Genomic DNA, 15,307 nt, shown 5'->3' on the forward strand with positions numbered 1-15,307 from the left:
CAGGTCATGCAATAATAGAGTAACACAGGGTTCATTCAATTGGAATAGGGATGATCATGTACAGAAAAAGGTGCATGTGACCCTACAAGAGTAAAGGCAGGTGCAATGTAGTGCATGGCTGTGCCATGCAGGCATCCGTGGCCTTGCCGAAAGTAGCTTGGACTGATCTTCTCCACAAGTGGAGAATGGAGAGAGATGCATCTAAAAGAGCAAGAGGATCTGGCAGAAATCACAAACAAGTCTAGAAAACAAGCTCAAAAGGACAAAGTATTAACAGGTTTTATATATTCATCGGATTACACATTAGTTACAGTGCGATTGACTAATATAGTCTGAATGCACATCACTCAACATTGACTTCACACCATGAGTCCTGGGCCAGTGCTCACATTATCGGACCAGAGTACGTATGACAAGTCTTTATCAAGGTGATTGCCAAGCGACCATTAAAAAGGAAATGCCATCCAATGCAATGGACACTGGAACACCACGTGTGAGCAAGGCCTTAGTACATGGTAACGGTCACAGTAAACCTGAGGAACCAAATGCAGAGCTGCGGATCATCAACTGATTGCCTGCTGTTGCAGCGGGTATTAAATCCCACAGGCCAGCAAGTGGCTGTGCACACCTCATCAGTCACACTCATCAGCCCAAAAAGTTCCCAATGGCAGAGTAGGCCCTCACCTGGAAAGGTGTATTCAGAAATAAATAGCCAAAATTCCAGAGGAGGTCGTTGCACAATGGAGAAAAGCTGGATGACTCCTAGCACCAGGAAGCCCCTTGCAGTAGCTGAACGGAGATTCGCAGCACCGGGAGACACCTGGCTATGGTTGAATGCAGATTCCCAGCACCGCGAGACACCTTGCTGTGGCTGAATTGAGATTCCAAGCAACAGGAGATGCATGCCTGTGTCTAAATTGAGAGTCCCAGCACCGCGAGACACCTTGCTGTGGTTGAATGCACATCCCCAGCACTGGGAGACACCTTGATGTGGCTGAATTGAGATTCCAAGCAACAGGAGATGCATGCCTGTGTCTAAATTGAGAGTCCCAGCACCGCGAGACACCTTGCTGTGGTTGAATGCACATCCCCAGCACTGGGAGACACCTTGATGTGGCTGAATTGAGATTCCAAGCAACAGGAGATGCATGCCTGTGTCTAAATTGAAAGTCCCAGCCCCGCGAGACACCTTGCTGTGGTTGAATGCAGATTCCCAGCAACTGGAGATACATGGGTGTGACTGAATTGAGATTCCCAGCACCGGGAGACACCCTGATGTGGCTGAATTGAGATTCCAAGCAACAGGAGATACATGCCTGTGTCTCAATTGAGATTCCCAGCACTGGGAGACACCTTGTTGTGCCTGAATGGAGATTTCCAGCACCAGATAACCCCTTGGCTGTGGCTGAATGGGTATTCCAAGCACAGAGAGGGCCTTTGGGATTCCAAGGACTAGAAGAGCAGTGCTGTAAATGGATGGAGGTGTCGAAAACTAGGCAGGCATTGGTGTGAATGGAGATTCCAGAGGAATGAATTGGATGGAAGAGACTCCAAGTATCACAGCGTCACTGGAGGCCAACTTCTAGACACGTCGCTGTGCATCGCCTCAGGAATCCACTGGCAGTATGCAGATAACAAATCTGAAAAAAGAGAAAAACATTTTATTAAACAGGTGGCCCTCCACCACGTCCATAGAACCAACAGCCATGACAAGGCAATGTTTTACGAAATCTTGGAAATTATTAGAAAAAGGGAAGGGTATAGCCGCAAGTGAAATTCCCAAAGCATTATTCTACACCACTGGAAATTCCTCTGGCAGAATATTACATTGGTACTTTCACTCCCAGTTCACTGTGTAGAGAATCGAGCTGCTCCTCAATGAACAGGACTACTCAGGAACACACACCTGGGTGTACATGACGTCACTTGCAGGTGGGTCATAGTCCACACTTCAGGCCACACTGCTCCAAAGGACGAATTTGCATTAGGTTTTTTCCCCTTCGATAAGGGGACCGGCAGGCTCAAAACAAGACGTAAAATGCAATGACAGGCGTTCCTAGAAGAATATGCTCAAGCATCTCCATCCATCTCTCATTTCAAGGATCAGGAAAAGGGGGAGGCCCTACTTCTAGTCCTAACTCCTTTTATAGCAGCTTTTATCATTTGGCACTGGATGAGATAAGCCCACAAAGAATCATTGCCTACCTAGAACAGTGGTTTTTCAGCATAACTGACAGGAACTATAGCATCCCTCACTGTTCAGGGGCTGAAGGTAACTGTGGGTATATTATGCCTGTTCACTTCTAGGGATGTAATGCGATCTAGTAGCTGTGCTATTATGACAGTGTAATCCCCCCATCCAGCTGATAAATGGAGTATATCATCTATCCGAGTGTAAGCTCTTTAACTATGTACCTGAGGTTGTGGGGAGTACAGGGACTGGTCACCCACTGGGCGTTTGTGGGTCCCGATTATGACTGTGTAAAGATATTTCTCTTTTTCTCCCTGCCTCTAGGCATTATAATGTAACCGGCTGGCTACTAAGGGCAGACCTTGCATTTAGCTGTAGGAGTAGGTCTATACCAGGCCCTTTCACTGTTTTCATACTGAGTTTACTATGTGTTGTGTCCTACACTGATAGCTCTTCTTTGAACTTATACTGACTTGAGTGTTACTCTGTAATAAAGTGGATATGTTTCAGTATGCATGTGCAGTGTATTCCCCTGGGGTATCTATAGGCACTAACTATCTCTACCCCACCTTTTCTTTCTTTCTTGAGCATAGTCTGTTTGCCCTGCCACGGCTACTCAAAAGAGTTTGGTCTAACTCTGGATTGGAACCCGGTCTTACTATTAGGATAAAACCAGGGAAGATGAGAAAAGTCTGAATTCATGTTGGGACTTCTGCAATCCCACTGAAAAAGTGCGGGTGCCTATCCATCAAATTCTGAGGAATCAACACCCAGTAGCAACCAGATGGAGAGATTCCTAAGCCAGTAACCCATATGTAAGATTTATAGAAGAAGCTGTGCCGCTCTTAAGAAAAAAAAGCAGAGCAGTCATGGATGGTAGTGGATCGAAAAATCATTTGATACACAGGAAGCACAAAAAAGGGCCATAAAGTAATACACTACAACACTACAGTTGAAGGCGATCTTTTAATATGGCGCACATCGCAATCTCCATGGGTCCATTGAAAGAATAAAAGTGGAGATAAGACATGCCTGAAGGAGGGGCATGTACGGAATATGAAATGGATGCACAGCCCCTCCCAGGCCGCACTATGTGAATGTCTTGCAGCGCGCTGTCGCACCTGTGTATCTTGTGGTGCTTACCAACATGCTATGAATGAATCCCGCTGAGTGTTTGACTACCACATGTTTGACTGATGTAGCAACGCCTTTGCTTCAACTGAACGTCTTGCCACAATTATTTCACGCTACAACTTCCTTTTAAATGGTGGAGAGGGGAGAGGAAATATGCATTTCCACCTCATTAAATTGGTGGAGACTACCACCTATGAATGGGTGGATGAGCGAAGATACACACTATAGCCTTCTATGGAGGCCTGTACAGTGCTTGGAATCTTGAATATTTTAGGAGCACACCTGGGCTTCTTTTATCTTTCTTTAGCAGCATTTTAGCAAGAAAGTTTGGAAGAACAGTTTTCCACCCCAAAAAGGGAAACCAGGGGAGGTAGGGCTAATGGGTAGTAGTTCTCCCTTATGTTCAAAGTTAGATATTCAAACTAGCAAATCTCGTAAGCCCCTTCTAAATACCCCCTTTTCCCCATACTAGTCCCCCCACCCCTTTTGACCCCTTAATCCGACCCCCCCTTTATAATTTGATGTGTTTTTTCTGCATAATTCCATCAAAGTAAATCATTTTAAAGGAATGCCTGTTGCCAAAACAACGGGATACGTACTCCTTTGGGTTTCTTCGTCCCAGTACCAGACGGGTGCTTGTCTTCAGCTAAAACATTGCAATAGCAGATGTATGAAGATTCTTCTGGTTTTCTTTCAACATGCTTGATATTGGTGGGTTGCTGAGTGAGTTGGGAAAGGAGTTACTCATCGGAAGGGGAGTCCTTGTCCCTATAGGGGGAGTCTCTCCTGGTGAGGTCTCGTTTGCCTCCGCCACTAAGGCGGGTATTGCATAGCAGGCTCACCTCCCAAGGAAAGGCTCCCAACTGGGAAGAAGTGACTGAATCCCTCAATTTGTCACATCCCCTTCTCCCCCGATAGGCTCCTGCCTCTATTACGGCCCTCCAGTGTATAAGACCGAATGAACCCCCCCCCCCCCTCCTGCCACGGTAGGTCCTGGTGTCTTGTCTAGTGGTATTCCGATAAGCCCTGAACATTGTAGATTTATCTGAGGCAGTACATAAGCTCCACTCTTAGTATAAGGCTGTACCACCAGATAATGTGGTAGCATGGACAGAGCAGCCAGGCTAATCTTAGGAGGGAGAGAGGGCTGTAGCTTGGAACAAAGAATTTGGAGCATACATATGGTCAAAAGAAACACTTTAAATACAAGTAGACCAAGATAAATCTTGGGTAAGCAAGTACTATAACATCATATAAACACAATCATAAAAACCAACTCAATACCTAGGGTATGCAATCCAAGGTATAACCTTACTTAGAGGAGCAAGAAGCAAGTCATGGTTAGTCAAACCTACAGTTATACATTCAGGGTAGTAATATACTATTCCTGGGGAATAATACCAGGTTACATATACTTTTAGAACACAATCAGTATTTCAAGGGTAGTGACCCTGTCAGTCATGCAGTAACACTCAAGTTATGAAATCACATAACAAACCAAACTTGTTACAAGTATACACCTTGCAACATTACTTTTTTCAACTCAGTTCAGAGCTAGTAAAACAGGGGCCTGCAACTATGGCTCCCCAGATGTTTTGGACTACAACTACGCAGAGAGTTCCTCTGATCTGTACCCCTCCCTGGAAAGTCTTAAAGGAGAGTTCCGGGACTTTTTTTTTATTGTCCCTACGGGTCGGCCATGTGTTTGTAAGCATAAATCGGTAGATCGTAGGAAACTTTCCTATGGACCTTACCCGACTTTTCGCCCCTTATCGCACTCGAAATCAGCCTCCATTTTGTGATAATCCTATCATTCCGCCGCATCGAGCTGGCTCACCTGCCTTTGCGGCACTAAATCAAATCCCCCGCCCCTGAGCCTGACATCAGCAGACGCGTACTGCCCATTTCAAGCACGTCTCGTGTCAACAATCGCTGCGCCTCAGCTATTGACGTGTTGCCATGGAAATGGCAGGACGCCTCTTTCCCCAATAAGTATAAACAGACCGTTTCACAACATACAGCAGCAGATTTTCGATTCCATTCCTCTCTCTGTGTTACTTTGAGTATTCTGTGACTCGTTTCAGTGCTCTGGTCAGCTACCTTCGCCGCTTGTAGCCCGTGTGAACAGATACCAGTACCACCGCTATAAATTATTTTACTATCTTTACCGCACAATGGCCACAATAATGCCGTATATGTACGAGCCCGAGTACACCGAGGAAGAACTACTGGAAAGGCAAGCACGGGAAAACGATGGGGATTCGGACGGCAGTTGGGAGGACCAGTCAACGGATGAAGAGCCTGGACCATGTCGCATGGACGGCGTCTCCACCTGGTGCACGTGCAATCGGTGCGAGCTAATGCCAACTGAGGAGGAGAACTGCTGCTGCCGTGAAAATTCCGGGTGCTTGGCCTACATTTCGGAAAGCGAGCAAAGTCAGCAGGAAGGCGAGCAAAGTCCGCAATGCATCACCGAGCTGCCAGAGTTCAGGGAAGCCTGCCTCTCACGGACAGTGTTGAGGATGATGATGGTGCTTATGCACGAACTTCGTGGCACTGTTCGTCCGCGTAATCCGAGTAACGAGTAAGTATACTCTGTTTGTGATGTCAGTGATGCCACCACTATTTCATGGTCGTCTCCCACATATAAAATTACATTTACATATCATTGGAACGCATGTAAATTGGTTCCATATAGTGCATTTTCTAGATATAATTTTTTTCTAAGGAAAATGACATGTGTTACCTGAATCGACATTGATAAGAAAGTTTGGTCAGTTTAATACAGTTTGCATCTTTTTTTTTCACAGGTGGTACAGGCTGGTGGCCTATCGTTGCTTCACTTGGTGGCTTCACGGGAGGCTCGGACACCGCGTTCGGAGAGTAATACCTGCCTGTGCGGTACTTGCCATTAGACAACATTTCCCCAGTGACAGTGGACAATACCGCGGATTTTCCCTCGATGTGCTGCAACCTCAACTTTACAATGTGTAATGTTTATTATTTATGTTTAATTAAAATCTAAAATAAAGCCCAACATATATTTTAACAATGGTTGTTTTGATTTTTTAAATGAATCTAGTGTATATTCTCCTGGGAGGGTGAGGTATTTATAAACTCACCCCCCTGCCTTCCATGTAGTAGATCCTGCAGCCATCCTCTTACATTCAGTTAGATGGCCTCTCCTTGGTGAGGCCCTGCGGCAAACGGGTCTTGTCTGCACGACCACCGCCCCGATCCACCCCCCGCCTTATCAAAGGCAGTTCGCACCGGGGTACTTGAGCTGCTGGCAAGTGGAGCTGTCAGGGAGCGATAAAGGCCAAGAGGTGCCAAAGACCATGTACACTTCAAAGTGGTCTATAGAGCATGGGTTTGTTGTTCCCATGTCTACCTCCAGACCCCGTGTCTCCTGCCAAGCATCCCCCTCACGCTGGACGGCCCCCTGCAATCCACATAAGTGTGTCTCCATTCACGAGTCTTCCTGTGTCTTGTCTGCACGACCACCGCCCCGATCCACCCCCCGCCCTATCAAAGGCAGTTCGCACCGGGGTACTTGAGCTGCTGGCAAGTGGAGCTGTCAGGGAGCGATAAAGGCCAAGAGGTGCCAAAGACCATGTACACTTCAAAGTGGTCTATAGAGCATGGGTTTGTTGTTCCCATGTCTACCTCCAGACCCCGTGTCTCCTGCCAAGCATCCCCCTCACGCTGGACGGCCCCCTGCAATCCACATAAGTGTGTCTCCATTCACGAGTCTTCCTGTGTCTTGTCTGCACGACCACCGCCCCGATCCACCCCCCGCCCTATCAAAGGCAGTTCGCACCGGGGTACTTGAGCTGCTGGCAAGTGGAGCTGTCAGGGAGCGAAGGCCAAGAGGTACTTATCGTAGATGTCCTCGATAGGCACATACATGGAGTGGTGAACGAACCTATGCAGGGGACAACTGCATTGCCACCCAACATTGCCTCTGTTCCATGTCCACCTAAAGCAGAGCTCATTGAGAAATACACATCACGGTTTAAATGATTGTAATTTGATTGTCTGTTCTCTCGAGTCTCCTCATGTTGCAGGCCCATTGCAATTAAACCAAACAGTAATATAAATCATTTTTACAAAAATTATAGAATGTTTCCGTATTGCAAAAACATGGCCGACCCATAGGGACAATAAAAAAAAAGGCACGCAGACAAGATGTCCCTAAAACTAACTGCAGCTAACTAGAAATGTGTGCTCGCTCAAAGTGAAGGTCAGCTGCTTTGATGTTTTGCTCGGGTGGCGGAACGGCCCACGACCCAATATAAGGTTCTATTGTGATTTGACCTTGACAGGCCGGGACCATCCTGAAAGACTAAGAAAAGATAATGAATAAAATTTCAGAAACGAAACGATGAGCCACGTTCATTAGAAGAAGTAACGTCGGCAAAGAAGGAGTGGTGTTTCGGGTCTGCCCTACACAGAGACACAATGGAAAATGCAAATATAATGTAAGTAACTTTTGATGAGTTTATACCGCAATTTCATTACTATACAGTGGCTTTAAAGACGGGTTCAGTTGTACTTGTTCGTTCTATGTGGCATATTGTTTTCTACCGCGCACTATCTTGAGGAGAAACATCTGCTTTTACTGAAGCACCTCAAAACCTTCCTCTTTGCTTCTGCTTTCTCTCTCCCTCTCCCCTGCTACAACTGGTCCACTGTCTGCGACCTCAGTCCTGGGCCCTTCCACTCTCCACCTGCACTGCCTCCCTGTCAACCCCTGCACTGGGGGACTGTCTCAGTATCCTACAGCCCCCCCTTCCCAGCACTTGTTCTGCACTTACCTTGCACTTGCCACCAGCTGGCCCTATTTATTTATTATTTTATGCTACTTACCTTGTACTCCACTCCCCCCCCCCTCCATGCCTCGCCACGCCTTTAAACACTTGTGTACACCCAGTAGCGCTGTCCTCGCTATGAAATGAATAATTTTAATAAGGATCTGATGGTGAGACTAATTTCATTTTTTATGTTTTTAGGTACATCATTCACTACTGTCTGTGTCACGAGTACCAGACACCGGCGGACGGCTTCTACAGCCGCCAGTTGCTTCTCCGCGTGAACAACGTTACCACCCTGACCATTTTATGGGACGATCGCCAAGTACAAGTATGCCCTTATGCGGTACTAACGGTTAGATGCAACATACCTACCGTTGTGGTGGCCTAGTGCCTCGTTGTTGGAACAGCCATGCGATTATCAGTGCGACCGAAGAGCTTATTTTTATCGTAAACCAACACCCTGTGTACTGCACACGAACATCGCTTCCCTCAAGACGAACTAATTTGGATCGAGAGCAAAGAAAAATGCAAATCGCTGAATATTCTCTAAACATTTGATGTCCAATAAACGTACTTTGCCAAATGTACAATCTTGCCGTTTGCTTTTAAACCACGGTTTCACATTCCGAATTGTGGCGCTGTATTGTGAGATGCTCTAAGACCCTGTGTACAGCAAAGGACCATCGCGTTCCTCAATACGAACTTTTTGGAACGTGAGCAAATAAAAATGCAAATCGCTGAATATTCTCTAAACATTTGATGTCCAATAAACGTACTTTGCCAAATGTACAATCTTGCGGTTTGATTTCAAAGTACAGTTTCATATTCCGAATTGTGGCGCGCAGTATTGTGAGCTGATCTGTGTTGATTTCCGGGGTCTGTGTGGAGTCGCGTAGAAGACGCCTGGGCGCGTTTGCCTACGCAGCTCAGTCACGTCACGGATAGAGGCGGGGAATATGAATGTTTTGATAAAGTCTGTTTCAGGGGCGGGGGATTTGATTTAGTGCCGCAAAGGCAGGTGAGCCAGGTCGATGCGGCGGAATGATAGGATTATCACAAAATGGAGGCTGATTTCGAGTGCGATAAGGGGCGAAAAGTCGGGTAAGGTCCATAGGAAAGTTTCCTACGATCTACCGATTTATGCTTACAAACACATGGCCGACCCGTAGGGACAATAAAAAAAAAGTCCCGGAACTCTCCTTTAAGGCTGGCAACCTTCTCCATCTCGCCACTCTCAATACTCGCTCGGCTGTTAAACACTCCTCTGACATCTGTCACCTCCTAGAAGAACTCAACCTTGATGTCCTCAGTCTCACCGAGACGTGGTTCACAGCCAGCTCTGTCACAAGCTTTGACACTCTCCTCCCTGACGGCTACAAGATCCTCTCAGCCCACAGATCCAACCGGCCTGAAGGGGGTGTAGCCCTGATCTTCCCTGAGTGGATTCCTGCCTCTCTCATTCCCACCCAAGCTTACTCCCTCTTTCGGATACCTAGTCTACAGGCGTTCACTCTCTCCTAGCCACTCTCTTACGGTTGCTACTCTCTATCGGCCCCCTGGTCAAATCACCTCTTTTCTCTCTGAGTGGGCTGATCTCTCCTCCTCCCTCTTGGCCTCAACCACTCAACTTCTCCTCCTTGGTGACCTCAACATCCATCTTGATTCTACCTGTCCCTCATCTGCACTCTTTTGCGACCTCTGCAATCCACGTTCCCTCTCTATCCTTCCCTCCGGCCCGACTCAGTCTGCTGGGCACGCACTTGATGTCTTGATCTCATCCGGCCACCCCCTCTCTACCCACCCTTACCACTCCTCTCTCCTGGAGTGATCACTTCCTCCTCTCCTCTCATCTCATCTCTCTATCGCCTCCCCCCAAGCCAAGTCCACTCCTAGATTACCACCCACCTTCTCGGATATTCGACCCATGAAGCATGTGTCAGTCGAGGCCTTTGCTGCAACCTTCTCCCGCCCTCCTCCACCCCAGGCTGGCTCAGACCCTGACACAGCCCTCTTTCTTCTCTACTCCTCTATTTCTGCCACTCTTGATACTCTTGTCCCCGTCATGAGGATCTGCTTGAAGTCCAAATCCAAGTGCAATTCTTGGTATGACTCTGACCTAGCTACACTTAAATGTAAGTGTAGGGCGGCGGAGAGGAAATGGAGGGCTTCTTGTTCATCCTGTGACAAACTGGCCTGCCGCCTGCTCCAAAGGCAATACCGACTCACTGTCCGCACTAAGAAGAGAGCCCACATTCAAGGCCATGTCTCTGCGGCATCTAACAATTCAGCCTACTCTTCAAAATCTGCAAAGAGCTAGCCAACTCTACTGCAGTGTCCACCCCTCCACTTCCCTACCAGGCTCTTTGCAATGCCCTTGCCTCTAACTATCTCTAAAACCCAGGACATCCTGTCCACCCTCTCCTCAGCTCCCCCCTCCTCCCTCTCCTTCTCGTCTTGCTGACCCTCCCTCAGCTAACCCTTCCCCTTTCTCATCCTTTCCTCTTTTCTCCCCTGATGAGGTAGCTAGCCAAGTTCGATCTATGAAAACCTCATCAAAACAGGTTCATCCCTGTTGCTCTAAAACCATTAAGGACCACATTGCCATCCTTGCTACAGACCTTGCCGATTTCTGCAACCTCTCCTTTGCCTCCGGCTCTTTTCCCTCCCCTCTTAAGCACTCCCTTGTGCATCCTCTCCTCAAGAAATCCACTGCTGATCCATCATGTCTGGCAAACTATCACCCAATTTCCATTACTCCCTTTTTGGGTAAGCTCCTGGAAAAGCTGGCCATCTCTCAGCTTAATCTTCATTCGGACTCTGTTGGCTCCCTCCATGACCACCAATCTGGCTTCAGAGCTGACAGAAGCACGGAAACTGCACTGCCTCCAGGCCACCCTCGGCACTAGGCTTCTGTATCTGTACCCATACAGTCCCCCTCCCACTTTTCTTCTGCACTTATCAGATATACCTTATCTGACCAACTTTCACCTGCCACTTGCTGGCTGCACTACCATGGTATTATCGCCCTTATTTTTTGTATTTTATTTAATATTTATTAGGTTTTCTCTCCTCTGCTCCGCACTTCCACCCCCCCTTACATGCACTTTGCCCCTTTTTCATGCACTTGCGATTTCTTAGATGTCACTGGGCCTAGTAAGATTGCTTGTTCCCCTCCTTTTTTGGCTGGTCTCGCTCTGAAACACTTGTGTACGAGCACGATATAAATAAAATATCATTAATTCATTCAACTTCCATGATCCCTCACCCTTGACTATGCTGGCAAGGGATCATGGAAATTGTAGTCCAAAACATCTGGCAAGCCAAAGGTTGCAGACCCATGTAGTAGAACAACTCATACTTTCTGGAAGGGCCTCAAGCTATGCAATGATAAGTATGAGCACACAACTATTTTAGCAAATCAAGGAAAACAAAACCCTATTACACTTTAAGAAAGACACAATGTATTTCAAGGTAAGTAATTGACCTATTGGTATATAACTATCCGCATGCTAATAGCTAGTTACGCCCAGCATACTTTAAGAAGTGTATAATACAGTTTTCTAAGGTGAGTAAGAACTTTATGAAACTATTTATGAATAGCAGGAAAGCAATTCAGGGAAGCACAACCCAGGGTTACAAGTTTAGACGAGCAGCAGCTAATCAAGGTAAGACCAGTATACCCTTCAAAGGAGCCTCCAGCTACTTAAAGGTAGGTGTAATCCCCAAGACGCTTTTAGATCTGTATAAAGCAGACCAGGGAAAGCAAACCCCAATGTTACACTTTAAGAATGACACAATATTATTCAAGGGAGATAAACCCTACTGGTAATCTATTACACTCATTCAGTTGAGCAATGATAACACAGTACCAACCCATTACTTTTTAGACACCATTCAAAGCAACTTAAACACTTTTTAGAGGGGCAGAATGCAACTCAAAGTTAAGCATAAACATGTGGATTGTCCATGTGGTTTGGTCTCGCCCGTGCAGACACTTTTCGGCTGCATTTCAAAAGTTGGACACCAAGTTGGAAGTGTGCCATCTATGTGCGACCGCAGTTCGGTGGACAGGATTACGTTTTTGAGTCCAGCGGGCATTACAAGCAGGCAATGAGTTCTGGTTGGAACCTACAGCTACTTACGAGCAGTGAAGAAATTAAAAAAGAGACTTGATATATGAAGTCCTCAGCTAGTTTGGGTGTATTGTGACACCAGCACTACGAATATCACATTAAGAGGAGTGATCTTCTGTTTAAATTTGGAATCTTTTATGTGGCCCTGGATTGCATGGTGGTAATCAAGACAATCGTGGTTTGCCCCTGAAGAAAGTTCATGCAGTTATAGCTAAGAAGAACTGAAACATGTCTGGAATTGTTTATGTTTGAGCTATGACACCCAAAAAGTGTATGAGGTGTCAAAGTCATCTGTGTTTTTTTTGCAATTATTAAATGTGGTTAAGTGTATGTGAGTTTAGTGATTCAGTTGCGTTTTATATTTACCATGTTTTATGTTGGGTCATGTTCATGTAGAACATTTTTATGAGTTTTTTATCTTTTGTAAACTTTATTAAAAATGTCTAGTTCTGTGTATAAATTGTATGTACTTGGTCTATTTTTTCAGGACTATTAGGTACAGGGAGGTAATTCACCAGGCTATTGGTATAGATCAGCGAATTTGAAAAATCTAAACTGAGTTCTTGTCACTTTCTCCTTTGTCTATAAATAAGCAAAAACTTAATGACTCTTCGTAACTTCTTCTTTCATAGAGATACAGTTACCACACTAACTTATTTAGCAAGTAAGTTCTTTTACACTTGTTATACTTTCAAGGCAGGATTCTTTTCTTATCCAGTCCTTCGCTAGTCTATTGTATGAGTTCTCTCAGAAACAGAAGAGGGACCCTAGTAGTCTAGATGCCAGCTGCAGCCAGGTTGAGATAGGGTTCAGTTGCAGGAAAGTCAAAGTTCCAGAGGCGATCTTCTTGAACAAGTAAGTATTAACTTTCAGAGTTAAATTGTTCAGGGACTTCACAGAAGACTCCCTATATGTGTTCCAACATTAGGCCTGGGCAAGTGTTATGGGTATACTCCCAAACACACAAATCACCCACTCCGCCTCACAGGATGCACACCAGACTTAAGGTAAGTACTACCCAAGCCCACACAGTACCTTAGAAGAAAATAAGGGCTTTTGGATTATCAAGCTCTGACTACCCTCCTCTGGGTGAACGGCCTACTAACCAGCCCAATCTCCCTAACATGCGGCACCAGACAGGGGTGTCCACTCTCTCTCCTCCTCTTCGCCCTGGTAATGGAGCCCCTAGCTCAGCGGATCCGCCTCAGCGCCAGAATCAAAGGCCTCCAAGTGGGCCCCACCCAACATAAAATCGCGCAACACGCTGACGACGTGATCGTGACCATAACGGACACTTCCCAGTCCCTGAGAGCCGCCCTAGCAGAAATCCATATATTCGGAAAGGTCTCGGGATTTGCCATCAATTTCGCGAATTCCACAGCCTTGGGAGTAGGCTTAGATCAGAGACACAAGGAAGCCTTTAGATTCCAGTGCGCGATCCCACTAAGCGAAAAGTCTATCCCCTACCTCGGGGTCCAGATCCCCGCTTGTCCGGAAGACACCTACCGGATAAACTTCACGATTTTACTTAAGTCTTTAGAAAAAGACCTAGACCACTGGCTCTCGCAGGAAATATCGCTAATAGGTCGCATTACGGCCTGTAAGATGAACCTACTACCGTGATTCCTTTACGCCTGCTCTGCCCTCCCCACCATAGTCCCTCGCCGCCCACTTCAGCGACTTCAGAGGAAGATATTAAAATTTATATGGAAGGGGAAGAAATCACGCATTCCATGGAAAACCATGCTGTGTGCCCCGAACCAGGGAGGCCTCGGGGTTCCTGACCTCCAACGATATCAGATGGCAGCGCAGATAGCTCATACTCGAGCCTGGACCATTGCATCAGGATGTGGATGGACATAGAACAATCCCGATTACCTCTCCCCCTGCGCTTTCTCTTACACCTGCCTGCCTCACTGCGGCGGACGTGGCATTCTATCTTATCATCGACCAAGCAGACGTTAAAGGCATGGAACTGGGCATGCAAATCCAGAGGTATCCCGAGAGACCTAAGCCCATCCGCCCCAGTGTTCCACAACCTGGCCTTCTCTCCCGGGACCTGCCCCTCGAACTTTAGAAACTGTATCGCTGGGGGCCTTAGCTCCCTGAGTCAGCTATTTGAAGGAACTCAGCTGCTGACGTTCGCCCAATGTAAAAGCGTCTTTAATCTTTCGGAGTCCGACAGGTTCTCGTACATCCAAATCAGACATTGGTGCTCACATCCTCAGACTCGTATGGCAGCCACACGGGATCTGGATGCCCTCGAACTAACAGTGGCAGATTCTCCAGCCCAAGGGCGTATTTCAACGCTGTACAGACAATTCCAGATGAACCTATTGGCAGTTAGAGCAACGTATATGTCGCAGTGGGAAAGAGACCTAGGACATCCGATCCAAGACCAAGCCTGGACCGACATCTGGTCACGTACACACGCGTCCTCTTTCTGCATTACCAATCGGGAATGTGCGCATAAACTCCTCTTAAAATGGTATTACCCGCCGCTTCGACTACACCACTTCAATCAGTCTCCGGACCCGCAATGCTGGCGCCGCTGCGGCTTACCGGGCTCTTACTTACACATGTGGTGGACTTTCCCGATAGTGGCGAACTTCTGGTCCCAGTGTATTACCACCATTGCAGACATTACTCAGATCACGTTGCCAATGGAACCGGAACCACTCCTACTGGGGACCCCGATCCCAGGCATTTTTCCGAGATCGGGCACGCTAGCGGCCCTCATCTCGCAACTGCTTCTAGCCGCGAAAATCACAATAGCCCGAGCGTGGAAGTCCCCGGAGGGCCCCTTGATGATTCTGTGGTGGTTGAAGCTTTGGGACATCTTCATTGCAGAAAAGAGCATGGCGGCAAACAGAGGCCGCCTTCACCGCTTCACAAACATTTGGTCGCCTGTGATAGACTATGACCAGCGCTTCCCGGCCCTAACACATAAACCACGTTTGGTGGCGAATGTCCAGCGAGCAGCAGGCTGGGATCTGACTCAATTAGTAGAGGAGCAAGTCCCGAGAGGCAGCCAG

The 15,307-nt window shown here is 47.0% G+C and overlaps 1 protein-coding gene across 1 annotated transcript in view; it reads right to left on the minus strand.

Moving 5' to 3' along the window:
* Positions 1–263: 263 nt before the first annotated feature.
* DHX37 (DEAH-box helicase 37) overlaps positions 264–15,307 on the minus strand; it is a 1,051,990-nt gene continuing 1,036,946 nt past the window's right edge. The window contains exon 28 of the mRNA XM_069620118.1: positions 264–1,640. Coding sequence (XP_069476219.1) covers positions 1,558–1,640 — 83 coding nt within the window. The 3' untranslated portion in view covers positions 264–1,557. The remainder of the gene's footprint in view (positions 1,641–15,307) is intronic.

The sequence above is a fragment of the Ambystoma mexicanum genome, chromosome 10, assembly GCF_040938575.1.
Source record: "Ambystoma mexicanum isolate Mex_15411 chromosome 10, UKY_AmexF1_1, whole genome shotgun sequence".
In the NCBI taxonomy this organism is placed as follows: Eukaryota; Metazoa; Chordata; class Amphibia; order Caudata; family Ambystomatidae; genus Ambystoma; species Ambystoma mexicanum.